This window comes from Haliotis rubra, unplaced genomic scaffold (assembly GCF_003918875.1).
Source record: "Haliotis rubra isolate DU_JTF1 unplaced genomic scaffold, ASM391887v1 Scf111, whole genome shotgun sequence".
Classification (NCBI taxonomy): domain Eukaryota; kingdom Metazoa; phylum Mollusca; class Gastropoda; order Lepetellida; family Haliotidae; genus Haliotis; species Haliotis rubra.
In genome coordinates this window covers 1,335,493-1,350,820 of record NW_025765015.1, presented here as the reverse complement: position 1 = coordinate 1,350,820, position 15,328 = coordinate 1,335,493, and the positions used below count along the sequence as shown (strand labels likewise).

The following is a 15,328-nucleotide window of genomic DNA, read 5'->3' as shown; positions in this document are numbered from 1 at the left end:
CACACTGAAGACACTGCCACCTTCCACACATCCAATGTTACACTGAAGACACTGCCACCTTCCACACATGACACAATGTTAAGTCTCACACTGAAGACACTGCCACCTTCCACACATGACACAATGTTAAGTCTCACACTGAAGACACTGCCACCTTCCACACATGACACAATGTTAAGTCTCACACTGAAGACACTGCCACCTTCCACACATGACACAATGTTAAGTCTCACACTGAAGACACTGCCACCTTCCACACATGACACAATGTTAAGTCTCACACTGAAGACACTGCCACCTTCCACACATGACACAATGTTAACACTGCCACCTTCCACACATGACACAATGTTAAGTCTCACACTGACACTGCCACCTTCCACACATGACACAATGTTAAGTCTCACACTGAAGACACTGCCACCTTCCACACATGACACAATGTTAAGTCTCACACTGAAGACACTGCCACCTTCCACACATGACACAATGTTAAGTGACACACTCACACTTCCAAGACACAATGTCTCACACTCCACACATGACACAATGTTAAGTCTCACACTGAAGACACTGCCACCTTCCACACATGACACAATGTTAAGTCTCACACTGAACACACTGCCACCTTCCACACATGACACAATGTTAAGTCTCACACTGAAGACACTGCCACCTTCCACACATGACACACACATGTTACAATGTTAAGTCTCACACTGAAGTCACTGCCACCTTCCACACACACACAATGTTAACACAATGTCTCACATTGAAGACACTGCCACCTTCCACACATGACACAATGTTAAGTGACACACTGAAGTCACTGCCACCTTCCACACATGACACAATGTTATATACACAATCTACACATGACACACTGAGTGTTAAGTCACACACTGAAGACACTGCCACATTCTACACATGACATAATGTTAAGTCTACACATGACACTGAAGAAGTCACACACTGACGACACTGCCACATTCTTCACATAACACAGAGTGTTAAGTGACACACTGAAGACACTGCCACATTCTACACATGACACACTGAGTGTTAAGTCACGCACTGAGGAGATGAATGGAAGAACATCCACACTGGTCTGTGTCAATGCTGTATCGTGAGGTGAGACTGTTGAATCCTATATCTCCTCCATCACAGGCTTCACCTGTGGCACATGGATGCTGTCATTTAGTACGTCTGAATGTCAGCCCAGTATCGGGGTTCAGTTTGTGGTGTTTTGTTGTAGACACAAGCTCCCTTTGCGAGTCCGAATGCGAGAACGGGGGCACATGTACGGAGGTCGGTGAATGCTCTTGTATGCAGGGATTTGAGGGCAAGTTTTGTCGTCTAGGTACGTCACAATATTGCGTCAAGGCATGGATGACGTACACAGCATGGCTCGATGGTTTCCATAGTGCTTAGCTTGAATAGTGTCTCCTAGACAGTGTTATAGTATGGTATCTTTAGCTGGCCAAGGAAGAAGACGTCTGATCTGAAATATGTTTTGTTATTTGTTAATGGCATGATTATGTCCAGTTATCCTGTATCCAGTTATACTCGTGACATACGCACGTTGGGTCAATTCTGCATGTAATGTGTAACATAACCTCAACATAACTCTTAAGGAGTATTTCTAACACCTCTAACATCGTTTTGGTTGTGGTGTGACAATGTGCATACATAGAAGCAGATATGTTCCATGTAGGTGCCACACGTATGTTCATCCCATGTGTTATGAACAAATGTTACATGAGCGGCATATCTGTTCCGGGGATGCTGGATGCATGTCGACGGGTTTCTTTAAATCTTCGGACCGGGAGCTCTTGCATAATCAAATAGTTTATCCTTGTTTCAAGAAAGATGGTAAGGTAACAACAGCAGTGATGAAGAGAGTTGCTGCTGCTGCCTTTGACAAATTAGACCTGCCTTCATGAAGGGGCTTACTTCAGCAGGTGCTCTATGTTACACTTAACCCAGGGTTGGTGAACGTTTATATCAGCAACATGCTTGAGTGAGATCGGAAACGCCACGCGGACCAACAATTACACATTATCAAGGACGCTATGTCACTACGTGCTTGCTCCCTGTCAGTGTCAGACACGTCATGTCACAATGTGCTTGTCCCTTTTCAATATCAAACGTCATGAAAGTACATCCTGGTTCTAATTAAGTATCAATCATCATGTAAGCACGTGCTTGTTTCCTGTCAGCATACTATACACCATGTCAGCATTTGATTGTTACTTACCAACATCAGACACGATGTCTTATAATGCGGTTTCTTTACACATACTCGCCTGCGTGAGATAGTCCTCTGACTGATGTCACGTCGTCGGTGTGAGGTGGTCCCGTGACTGGTGTCACGTCGTCGGTGTGAAGTGGTCCCCTGACTGGTGTCACATCGTCGGTATGAGGTGGTCCCCTGACTGATGTCACATCGTCGGTATGAGGTGGTCCCCTGACTGATGTCACATCGTCGGTATGAGGTGGTCCCCTGACTGATGTCACATCGTCGGTGTGAGGTGGTCCCCTGACTGATGTCACGTCGTCGGTGTGAGGTGGTCCCCTGACTGATGTCACATCGTCGGTGTGAGGTGGTCCCCTGACTGATGTCACATCGTCGGTATCAGGTGGTCCCCTGACTGGTGTCACGTCGTCGGTATGAGGTGGTCCCCTGACTGGTGTCACGTCGTCGGTGTGAGGTGGTCCCCTGACTGATGTCACATCGTCGGTGTGAGGTGGTCCCCTGACTGATGTCACGTCGTCGGTGTGAGGTGGTCCCCTGACTGGTGTCACGTCGTCGGTATGAGGTTGTCCCCTGACTGATGTCACATCGTCGGTATGAGGTGGTCCCCTGACTGATGTCACATCGTCGGTATGAGGTGGTCCCCTGACTGATGTCACATCGTCGGTGTGAGGTGGTCCCCTGACTGGTGTCACGTCGTCGGTGTGAGGTGGTCCCCTGACTGGTGTCACGTCGTCGGTATGAGGTTGTCCCCTGACTGATGTCACATCGTCGGTATGAGGTGGTCCCCTGACTGATGTCACATCGTCGGTATGAGGTGGTCCCCTGACTGATGTCACATCGTCGGTATGAGGTGGTCCCCTGACTGATGTCACATCGTCGGTGTGAGGTGGTCCCCTGACTGGTGTCACGTCGTCGGTGTGAGGTGGTCCCCTGACTGATGTCACATCGTCGGTGTGAGGTGGTCCCCTGACTGATGTCACATCGTCGGTATCAGGTGGTCCCCTGACTGGTGTCACGTCGTCGGTATGAGGTGGTCCCCTGACTGACTGGTGTCGTCGTCGGTGTGAGGTGGTCCCCTGACTGATGTCACATCGTCGGTGTGAGGTGGTCCCCTGACTGGTGTCACGTCGTCGGTGTGAGGTGGTCCCCTGACTGGTGTCACGTCGTCGGTATGAGGTTGTCCCCTGACTGATGTCACATCGTCGGTATGAGGTGGTCCCCTGACTGATGTCACATCGTCGGTATGAGGTGGTCCCCTGACTGATGTCACGTCGTCGGTATGAGGTGGTCCCCTGATTGGTGTCAAATCGTCGGTATGAGGTGGTCCCCTGACTGGTGTCACATCGTCGGTGTGAGGTGGTCCCCTGACTGGTGTCACGTCGTCGGTGTGAGGTGGTCCCCTGATTGGTGTCACGTCGTCGGTGTGAGGTGGTCCCACAGAGTGATATCACGTTATCTGTTTCAGGAGTATATCCCATTGCCTGTTTATATTGTGATGTGCTTTACTGTGCCTATGCAACTCACAGCATGCCCGATATTGTATTTAAATAATGTGCTGGATATGTATATAGTCTCAAAGATCTGCCCACACGATGTTGTCATTTTCACACTTAACATGTACTCGAGTAATTCCTATGAACGTCGCAGTGAACGAAACAAGCCAAACGTACATGATATCCTGGCCACATACACTTGCTGAATGCTCTGTAATCTGCTGTTGAAGGTGTAGACAGACGGAACATGGCCCTAACTGTATATAGCTGCAGATAGCAGCTGGCCCCAGGTGTTCCGTGCAGCCTTATCCAAAACCCTGTCAGGCAGTCTTGGGTCCTGTGGTCAACATCTCACTGAGCATGACTTCATTAACCGGACATTTTGCATGTTTCAGCCCTCTGTAACCCGATCTGTCAGAACAATGGAACGTGCATATCTCCCGAAGTGTGCGCATGTCCGGAAGGGTACACTGGGACTCATTGTGAGAAAGGTATAATTTCAGAGTGTGATATCTTTATATCCACACACTGTAGATAGTGAGTGTGTTTGCTATACAAAGCATGCACATATGGTCAAGGTACGTGTGTTGCTGTGGCATGAGGACATATAGTGTTTGATGCTGCTGACAAGATAAATACAGTGGCTAATTGGTTTCGAGTAAATATGTCGACTATCAGCTGAAGTATCAATTTTGTAGATTAGAAGCTCATTTTTATTTATTTTTTCCCTCATTAATCCCCGTATCACTCCATTTCAGCTACCTGTGGGCGTCCCTGTGAGAACGGTGGGCGCTGCCTCCCCGAGGGCTACTGCTGGTGCACCAAGGGCTACTATGGGGAGGCATGTGAATACAGTAAGTCAGCCATCGTCCCGTGGGTAGACAGACTGTTGGGTTGTATAGAGGTCGCCATATCGGTTGTATTGCTGTCCCAGTCCACGAGTACACCTGCACGATGTAGTCAGCACGTGAAAGTGTGTGGTCTTCAGTAATGTACGATGGGCTCTAATGTTTGAGGACACATGTATGTTCTCGTGTGAGAACATCTGCATGTTGTCTGTGAGTACAGCTGTGTGTGGGTAAACGTGTGGTGTATCGGTACACTAGTCACTTGTGTGTTTTAGTGTATTGGTACACTTGTGTGATGTGGTGTATTGGTACACTTGTGTGATGTGGTGTATTGGTACACTTGTGTGATATGGGGTATTGGTACACTTGTGTGATATGGGGTATTGGTACACTTGTGTGATATGGGGCATTGGTACACTTGATTGTTCTCGTGTATTGGTACACTTGATTGTTCTTGTGTATTGGTACACTTGATTGTTCTTGTGTATTGGTACACTTGTGTGATATGGGGTATTGGTACACTTGTGTGATATGGGGCATTGGTACACTTGATTGTTCTCGTGTATTGGTACACTTGATTGTTCTCGTGTATTGGTACACTTGTGTGATATGGGGTATTGGTACACTTGTGTGATATGGGGTATTGGTACACTTGTGTGATATGGGGCATTGGTACACTTGATTGTTCTCGTGTATTGGTACACTTGTGAAATGGCGTTTTGGTACACTTGTGTGATATGGTGTATTGGTACACTTGATTGTTCTTGTGTATTGGTACAATTGTGTGATATGGGGTATTGGTACACTTGTGTGATATGGTGTATTGGTACACTTAATTGTTCTTGTGTATTGGTACAATTGTGTGATATGGGGTATTGGTACACTTGTGTGATATGGGGTAGTGGTACAATTGTGTAATATCGGGTATTGGTACACTTGAGTGTTCTCGTGTATTGGTACACTCGTATGATGTCGTGTATTGGTACACTTGTGTGATAATGTATAGTGGTACACTTGTGTGATGTGGTGTATTGGTACACTTGTGTGATGTGGGGTATTGGTACTCTCGTGCGATATGGGGTACTGGTACGCTTGTGTGATATGAGATATTAGTACACGTGTGTGTTCTAACTCCATGGGTATACATGTGTGTTATAGTGTACTCCATGAGTATACATGTGTGTTTAGTGTACTCCATGGGTATACATGTGTGTTTAGTGTACTCCATGGGTATACATGTGTGTTTAGTGTACTCCATGGGTATACATGTGTGTTTAGTGTACTCCATGGGTATACATGTGTATCCATGGGTATACATGTGTGTTTAGTGTACTCCATGGGTATACATGTGTGTTTAGTGTACTCCATTGGTATACATGTGTGTTTTAGTGTACTACTGCACCTTCGTGTTCCAGGCCATTGCAACAACAGTCCGTGTGAGAATGGGGGTACATGTATCGGCCCAGTCAGATGCCAATGTTCTTCTGGTTACTCCGGCAACCAGTGCCAACACAGTAGTAAGTTCAATACAAGTCCTTGTCATCTTCAAAGTCTGCTCTTATCCATACTTATATCATGTTAGTCTCAGTGATCTCCAAAGCTTTCTTCTGTGTTGAGAACAATTTGATGACGTTACCATAAAGCTATCCAAGTGGCGGCGTGTGAGAGACGTTGTATTGGTTGTTTTGGCGGCGTGGTCTGTACACGATGGTGCTGTTGTTTCCGCAGAGATGAGGACAGACACGGAGCGGCCGCGGCGCAGTGACAACCGTCGGCGCAGTACCGACAAAAACAAACGTAACCCGACAAGGAAGAAAAAACGCAGGACACGGAAAGACAGGAAGGAGAGAAAAGGTCAGTAGTCTGAGGTACACATATGTGTCATCACATATGTGTACCTGGTGCGGGACCATCTTAATGGATCCATATCTCTACATAGACAGATGTATCTGATACCGGACCATCTTAATGGATCCATATCTACATAGACAGCAGTATCGGATACCCGGACCATCTTAATGGATCCAGATGTCTACACAGACAGAGGTATCGGATACCGGGACCATCTTAATGGATCCAGATGTCTACATAGACAGAGGTGTCTGATACCAGGACCATCTTAAGTGAGCCATGTCTACAAAGACAGAGGTATCTGATAGCAGGACCATCTTAATGGATCCATGTCTACATAGACAGAGGTATCGGATACCGGACCATCTTAATGGATCCATGTCTACATAGACAGAGGTATCGGATACCGGGACCATCTTAATGGATCCATGTCTACATAGACAGAGGTATCTGATACCAGGACCATCTTAATGGATCCATATCTACATGGACAGAGGTATCGGATACCGGGACCATCTTAATGGATCCATGTCTACATGGACAGAGGTATCGGATACCGGACCATCTTAAGTGAGCCATGTCTACATAGACAGAGGTATCGGATACCGGGACCATCTTAATGGATCCATGTCTACATAGACAGAGGTATCGGATACCGGACCATTTTATTGGATCCATGTCTACATAGACAGAGGTATCGGATACCGGGACCATCTTAATGGATCCATATCTACATGGACAGAGGTATCGGATACCGGACCATCTTAAGTGAGCCATGTCTACATAGACAGAGGTATCGGATACCGGACCATTTTATTGGATCCATGTCTACATAGACAGAGGTATCGGATACCGTGACCATCTTAATGGATCCATGTCTACATAGACAGAGGTATCTGATACCGGACCATCTTAATGGATCCATATCTACATGGACAGAGGTATCGGATACCGGACCATCTTAATGGATCCATGTCTACATAGACAGAGGTATCGGATACCGGACCATCTTAATGGATCCATGTCTACATAGACAGAGGTATCTGATACCGGACCATCTTAATGGATCCATGTCTACATGGACAGAGGTATCTGATACCGGACCATCTTAATGGATCCATGTCTACATAGACAGAGGTATCTGATACCGACATCTTAATGATCCATGTATCGGATACCGGACCATCTTAATGGATCCATGTCTACATAGACAGAGGTATCGGATACCGTGACCATCTTAATGGATCCATATCTACATATACAGAGGTATCTGATACGGGCACCATTGAATGGATCCATCTATCATCATAGCCGTAGGTACCTGATACAGGGGTCATCTTAATTCATATGTCTGCATAGACAAAGGTATCTGATATCAAGGTAATTCACATATATGCATATACAGAACTGTGCACGCTTTTATCACAACTGAAGCTTTAATCTATATATTTCGATTGATAGGGACGCATGTGCACTGGAATAGGATTTCATAATTTTATATTTCCGGTTTCAGCTGAATTCGAAAAGAAGCTGTTAAAGACAGAAAAACGCATACTGAAGATTATCAAGCGGAAGTCTAAAGTTTGGAGTTTGACCAGGGAGGAGCGGCGTGTGTTTCGTAAACTGGTGCGCGATAGTCAGCAGCGGACTTTACTGATGAAAGAGAGAAATTGGCTCTCAAAAATATTGACACGCGAAAAAGATAAACTTACAAATAAAGAAAGGCTTAAGTTGAAGCGCTATAAGAAACTGATAAGGATGGGAAGACGACGAAAGCCCAAGAAGAAGCAGTACGTGTAGCTGTTTTGAGAGAGCAAGAACACGTTTAGTTGTGAGAAGCAGACGACAGCCAGTGGTTCATGTTATACGTGAAGATTTCACAAAGGTGCAAGTGTTAATGAGCGGACGATTGAATATCGCCATGAGCTTGGGCACATACTTGTAACTGGTATATAGTTATGTCATGAAGCGGTTATGTTGATCGGGCAGTGTTGCTATGGATAATAAGTGGGTGGGGAACCCGGACTAAGCATTGCTAAATAAATATTGTCTTCCTTTAACGTGGGCATATTTGACATGTATATTTATAAGCTTTAATATGACCAAAGATACCTGATTCTCGGAAGAAGAGAAACATATCTGTGTAGATCCATGCTCCGGCCTTGACTGGTGGGACAATGTCGGGAGAAACTACAGTGGCCAGTTGATGTGAACGGAAGTAGCACTGCTCTTCTGCGCAATGTATGTTCTTCGCACCGCTTCAGGTCACGGTACCATATAAACACGCTGGCGGAAGTACATCCTTATGTTCGATTCCTTCTTTCTCATGCCAGATACTTCTCTGTTCGCTCCGCAACGAAAACAACCCATACATGCGATGTGCCACCTCCCTACTCTCCAGTCCGCCACAAAAATATCAAACCACTAATGTGTTGTGCCATCTATATCTCCACTGTACACTCCGCAACACAAATAATATGGGAGACTGGCCCAGAGAGTGATGAGGGTTGAAGCTGGGTTGAGGATGGAGACTTAGAAACGGAGGTAGACTTGGGCTTGGAGAGGGAGGAAAGCTGAAGCTTAGAGAGGGTTGATGCTTAGAGACGGAGGTGGACTGGGGCTTAGAGAGGGAGGAGGGTTGAAGATTAAACAGGGTTGAAGCTTGTAGAGGGAGGCGGACTGGGGCTTATAGAGAGATGAGGGTTGAAGCTTAAAGATGGTTGATGCTTAGAGGCGGAGGTGGACTGAGGCTTAGAGAGGGAGGAGGGTTGAAGATTAAAGAGGGTTGATGCTAAGAGACGGAGACTGATTGGGGCTTAGAGAGAGAGGAGGGTTGCAGCTTAAAGAGGGTTGATGCTCAGAGAGGGGGGCTGATTGGGGCTTAGTGAGGGAGGAGGGTTAAGGATTAAAGAGGGTTGATTGGGGTTTAGAGAGGGAAAAGGGTTGAAGCTTAAAGAGGGCTGATGCTTAAAGAGGGAGGTTGATTGGGGCTTAGAGAGGGAAGGGGGTTGAAGCTTAAAGAGGGTTGGTGCTTAGAGACGGAGATTGATTGGGGCTTAGAGAGGGAGGAGGGTTGAAGCTTAAAGAGGGTTGGTGCTTAGAGACGGATGTTGATTGGGGCTTAGAGAGAGAGGAGGGTTGAAGCTTAAAGAGGGTTGGTGCTTAGAGACGGAGGTTGATTGGGGCTTTGAGAGGGAGGAGGGCTGAAGCTTAAAGAGGGTTGGTGCTTAGAGACGGAGGTTGATTGGGGCTTAGGGAGATAGGAGGGTTGAAGCTTAAAGAGGGTTGGTGCTTAGAGACGGATGTTGATTGGGGCTTAGAGAGAGAGGAGGGTTGAAGCTTAAAGAGGGTTGGTGCTTAGAGACGGAGGTTGATTGGGGCTTTGAGAGGGAGGAGGGCTGAAGCTTAAAGAGGGTTGGTGCTTAGAGACGGAGGTTGATTGGGGCTTAGAGAGAGAGGAGGGTTGAAGCTTAAAGAGGGTTGATGCATTGAGAGGGAGGTGGATTGGCGCTTGGAGAGGGAGAAGGGTTGAATATTAGAGAGGGCTGATGCTTAGAGAGCCAGAATTTTTTAAGCTTAAAGAGGGTTGTTGCTTAGAGAGGATGGGTGCTTAGAGACGGAGATGGATTGGGGCTTTGAGAGGGAGGAGGGTTAAGGCTTAAAGAGGGTTGATGCTAAGAGAGTGAGCATTTTTTAAGCATAAAGAGGGTTGTTGCTTAGAGAGGATGGGTGCTTAGAGACGGAGATGGATTGGGGCTTTGAGAGGGAGGAGGGCTGAAGCTTAAAGAGGGTTGATGCTTAGAGACGGAGGTTGATTGGGGCTTAGAGAGAGAGGAGGGTTGAAGCTTAAAGAGGGTTGATGCATTGAGAGGGAGGTGGATTGGGGCTTGGAGAGGGAGAAGGGTTGAATATTAGAGAGGGCTGATGCTTAGAGAGCCAGAATTTTTTAAGCTTAAAGAGGGTTGTTGCTTTGAGAGGATGGGTGCTTAGAGGCGGAGATGGACTGGGGCTTAGAGAGGGAGGAGGGTTAAAGCTTAAAGAGGGTTGATGCTAAGAGAGTGAGCATTTTTTAAGCATAAAGAGAGTTGTTGCTTAGAGAGGATAGGTGCTTAGAGACGAAGATGGACTGGGGCTTAGGGAGGGAGGAGGGTTGAAGCTTAAAGAGTGTTGATGCTTAGAGGCGGAGGTGGACTGAGGCTTAGAGAGGCTAGGGATGAGGGTTGAAGCTTAGAGAGGTTGAGGATGGAGGTTGAGAGAGGCATTAGGCTTAGAAAGGAGTGGGGAGGTGGTTAGAGAATGAGGAGGCTTCGAAGGAGGGGAAGGGTTGAGGAATAGGGAGTGCTGAAGATTGAGGCTTAGAGAGGGAGGAGGCCTAGAAAGGAGGGTGGTGGTGGCTGAGGGTTAGGGGGTGGCTTAGAAAGGAGATGGGGGTTAGAGAGGGAGGAGGCTCAGAAACGGGAGGAGGATTGAGCGTTAGATAGGGAGGAGGTGTAGAAAGGAAGGGGAGGGTTAGAGAGGGAGGAGCCTTGGAAACGGGAGGAGGACTGAGAGAGTAGAGAGGGAGGAGGCTGGATGTGAAGATGTAGTCTTAGGGAGTGATTTAAAAGGAGAGAGGCTTTGAGGAGTTATGGATGTTTAGAGAGGGCCGATGAAAGCAGGTAAAGGGATGGACGTCGAATGTTACCTCTTCATTGCGGGGATGGTAGGTCTTTAAGCCTCACAAAGGCGACGTTGGAAGCTTAGAGAAACGGAGGCCTACGACGTGTAAGAGGATCAGGTAATAAAGTAAGGCGGCTTAGATAAGGATAGGGAAGGAACTGCGGTTGTGAGGCTTAACAGTTCGCCTACCAGCATGGGTTGTATATATTGACTAGAGCAATAACGTACTGTTATATATTCATGACATGAATGTGAAATAAAGCCCAAATGTGATTGTCCATGTCATGCGCTGTTGTTGTTGTTATTGTAGTTGTTGTTGCTGTTGTTGTTGTTGCTACAGAAACTCCACCAATAGTGACGCACTGAATACTCACTTTGAAAACACGAATTTACTGAATACATGAGCGATGTGAGCATACACAAATGTACACACTTACTGTAAACACACATACGTACTTGTTACACACTTACTGTTAACACACATACGTACTTGTTACACACATACGTACTTGTTACACACTTACTCTTAACACATACGTACTTGTTACACACTTACTGTTAACACACGTACTTGTTACACACTTACTGTTAACACACATGCGTACTTGTTACACACTTACTGTTAACACACATACGTACTTGTTACACACTTACTGTTAACACACTTACGTACTTGTTACACACTTTCTGTGAACACACATACGTACTTGTTACACACATACTGTTAACACACATACGTACTTGTTACACACTTACTGTTACTCAGCCTTTCACTCACTTCATCTCGTTCTTTTGACAGAGAGCGGTGGGGTAGTCTAGTGGTTAAAGCGTTCGCTCGTCACGCCGAAGACCCGGGTTCGATTCCCCAACATGGGTATAATGTGTGAAACCCATTTCTTGTGTGCTCCGCCGTGATATATAGCCGAAATAGTGCTAAAAGAGACGTAAAACTAAACCCACTCACTCACTCTTTCATTCACGCACTCACTCACTCTTTGATCAGAGCAGTTACTAATGTACACACATTTCCCTCCATAATTCCCGCTACATAACTCTTAATCAGTTTATCCTTGCGTCATACACAAGCTGTACTGATCATCAAGCCACAACAAGCAATGTTCAAACGAGAGACATGCATGTGCTCACCAGTTCCCATGACTCCACACAGCGTCAGTGGTCGTTATAGCGACAACTACTAGAGCCACAGTACAGTTGGGTAGGAAGTCGAATATGGGACACATTGAAATCATTGTTGGCGTTGTACACACATTACTACAGGGACTCCAACATAGCTGCTTACATAAGGGGACAATGTTGCCCTGGGGGTAGTCCCGGGGGAAACCCGGACGTCCCAACCACCCACAGCCAGTCTTGTGGGGCACGCAGCATTGTTCTATTGTTGGCTGGCTTGGTGTGACGTATGTACACAATACATGTTCCAGGTGACATAGAGGGAAACTACACAGAGATGAATACACACCAATACCATGGTTCCCAGCAAAACAGTGATGGCAGTGGCTACAGTGTGGGAAGCAAGAGGCATCCTTAATGGTGGCCAGTGGTCTTCAATTCAGATCAGGCACGAGTTGCATCAATTTGAAAACAAACTTAACAAACAAATGACAGCTAAAACGACCATTGTTTCACATATCTGATGTGTTACTCCAATAATATACTTAGGTCCTGCGTTCCTTCGACGGGAAGGGGGACGGTGGGGTAGCCCAGTGGTTAAAGCGTTCGCTCGTCACGCCAAAGACCTGGGTTCGATTTCCCAAATGGGTACCATGGGTGAAGCCTATTTCTAGTGTCCCCCGCCGTGATATTGCTGGAATATTGCTAAAAGCGGCGTAAAACACACTTACGAACGGGAAGGACTTTGGCAGTAGTAAACAACAAGAACCGGTCGACGTCAACCGGGAAACTGAAAATGGGTTTCTTCTCTTCATTGTTAGTACAAACATTACTCCATTGATTACCGTTTTAGGACCGCGACTAGTTTAGCACAACCGTCTGTCTTGGTGTTAAGCCAAATCCTACACGTTATAGGTTGGCAATACATGTACGCGCGACTGTGTAAGGAATGCAACCTTGCTGTAGGCTTGCGCGAGCAGTCGCCATGTGACCAACCGATACTCATTGGTCTGTTGTAACAGGGACATCATGTAACAAACTGATACTCATTGGTCTGTTGTAACAGCTACACCATGTGACCAACTGATACTCATTGGTCTGTTGTAACAGGTACACCATGTGACCAACCGATACTCATTGGTCTGTTGTAACAGCTACACCATGTGACCAACTGATACTCATTGGTCTGTTGTAACAGGTTCACCATGTGACCAACTGATACTCATTGGTCTGTTGTAACAGGTACACCATGTGACCAACTGATACTCATTGGTCTGATGTAACAGGGACACCATGTGACCAACTGATACTCATTGGTCTGATGTAACATGTATACCATGTGACCAACTGATACACATTGGTCTGATGTAACATGTACACCATGTGACCAACCGATACTCATTGGTCTGATGTAACAGGGACACCATGTGACCAACCGATACTCATTGGTCTGTTGCACCAGGTACACCACCATGTGATCAACCGATACTAATTGGTTTGTTGTAACTGGGACACCATGTGACCAACTGATACTCATTCGTGTGATGTAACATGTACACCATGTGACCAACCAATACTCATTGGTCTGATGTAACATGTATTCCATGTGGCCAACCGAAACTCATTGGTCTGTTGTAACAGGTACACCATGTGACCAACCGATACTCATTGGTCTGATGTAACAGGGACACCATGTGACCAACCGATACTCATTGGTCTGTTGTAACATGTACACCATGTGACCAACCGATACTCATTGGTCTGTTGTAACATGTATACCATGAGATCAACCGTTACTTATTGGTCTGTTGTAACAGGGACACCATGTGACGAACCGATACTCATTGGTTTGTTATAACTGGGACGCCATGTGACCAACCGATACTCATTGGTATTATGTAACATGTATACCATGTGACCAACCGATACTCATTGGTCTGATGTAACAGGTACACGATGTGACCCACCGATACTCATTGGTCTGTTGTAACAGGGACACCATGTGACCAACCGATACTCATTGGTCTGATGTAACATGTACACCATGTGACCAACCGATACTCATTGGCCTGATGTAACAAGTACACCATGTGACCAACCAGTACTGATTGGTCTGTTGTACTGTATACCATGTGACCAACCGATACTCATTGGTCTGATGTAACAGGTACACGATGTGACCCACCGATACTCATTGGTCTGTTGTAACAGGGACGCCATGAGCCTTACTGTGTCCGCGAGACACTATCAACTTCTAGAGTTTTATAGTCAACACAGTCAACTTGTAGCCTTTTGTCTATCCCACTACTTCATCTCGACTTCTTGCTGTCAATCCCTATCAAAGTCTAGAATTTTACAATCAACACAATCAACATCTCGCGACCAACCCAGCTGCCGTCCATTTGTCATTGATCTCCTAAATGCTTGTTGTCAAGCCAAGTCACCATCTAGATGTCTGCCATCAACAACATTCACCTTCCTGATTTATGACATCAACCCCAGGAAACCCCTTGAGGCTTGGTATCAACCATCTAGATGTCTGCCATCAACCACATTCACCTTCCTGATTTATGACATCAACCCCAGGAAACTCTTCGAGGCTTGGTATCAACCATCTAGATGTCTGCTATCAACCACAGTCACCTTCCTGATTTATGACATCAACCCCAGGAAACTCTTCGAGGCTTGGTATCAACCATCTAGATGTCTGCTATCAACCACAGTCACCTTCCTGATTTATGACATCAACCCCAGGAAACTCTTCGAGGCTTGCTATCAACCATCTAGATGTCTGCCATCATCCACATTCACCTTCCTGATTTATGACATCAACCCCAGGAAACTCCTTGAGGCTTGCTATCAACCATCTAGATGTCTGCCATCAACCACATTCACCTTCCTGATTTATGGCATCAACCCCAGGCAACTCCTTGAGGCTTGCTATCAACCCAGGCATCTTCCCGGTCGCTGCAACAAACCAGTCACCCTCTGGATCTGTGCTTTCAACCCTAGTGAATTGACCCAGTTGCTTGCAATTGACACAGCCCCATCCCATCTCTTTAACATTAACCTCAACCTTAATCTGCGTT

The 15,328-nt window shown here is 46.3% G+C and overlaps 1 protein-coding gene across 3 annotated transcripts in view; it reads left to right on the top strand.

The window, feature by feature from the left end:
- Nucleotides 1-11,393, top strand: part of LOC124288104 (wnt inhibitory factor 1-like) — a 97,477-nt gene extending 86,084 nt beyond the window's left edge. Inside the window, exons 5-10 of one of the 3 annotated variants that reach the window (XM_046724671.1) lie at nt 1,256-1,360; nt 4,146-4,241; nt 4,509-4,604; nt 6,014-6,115; nt 6,327-6,452; nt 7,963-11,393. In XM_046724671.1, coding sequence (XP_046580627.1) covers nt 1,256-1,360; nt 4,146-4,241; nt 4,509-4,604; nt 6,014-6,115; nt 6,327-6,452; nt 7,963-8,249 — 812 coding nt within the window. In that variant the 3' untranslated portion in view covers nt 8,250-11,393. The remainder of the gene's footprint in view (nt 1-1,255; nt 1,361-4,145; nt 4,242-4,508; nt 4,605-6,013; nt 6,116-6,326; nt 6,453-7,962) is intronic. The other 2 variants (XM_046724684.1, XM_046724678.1) reach the window with 2 other exon arrangements.
- The last annotated feature ends 3,935 nt before the right edge of the window (nt 11,394-15,328 follow it).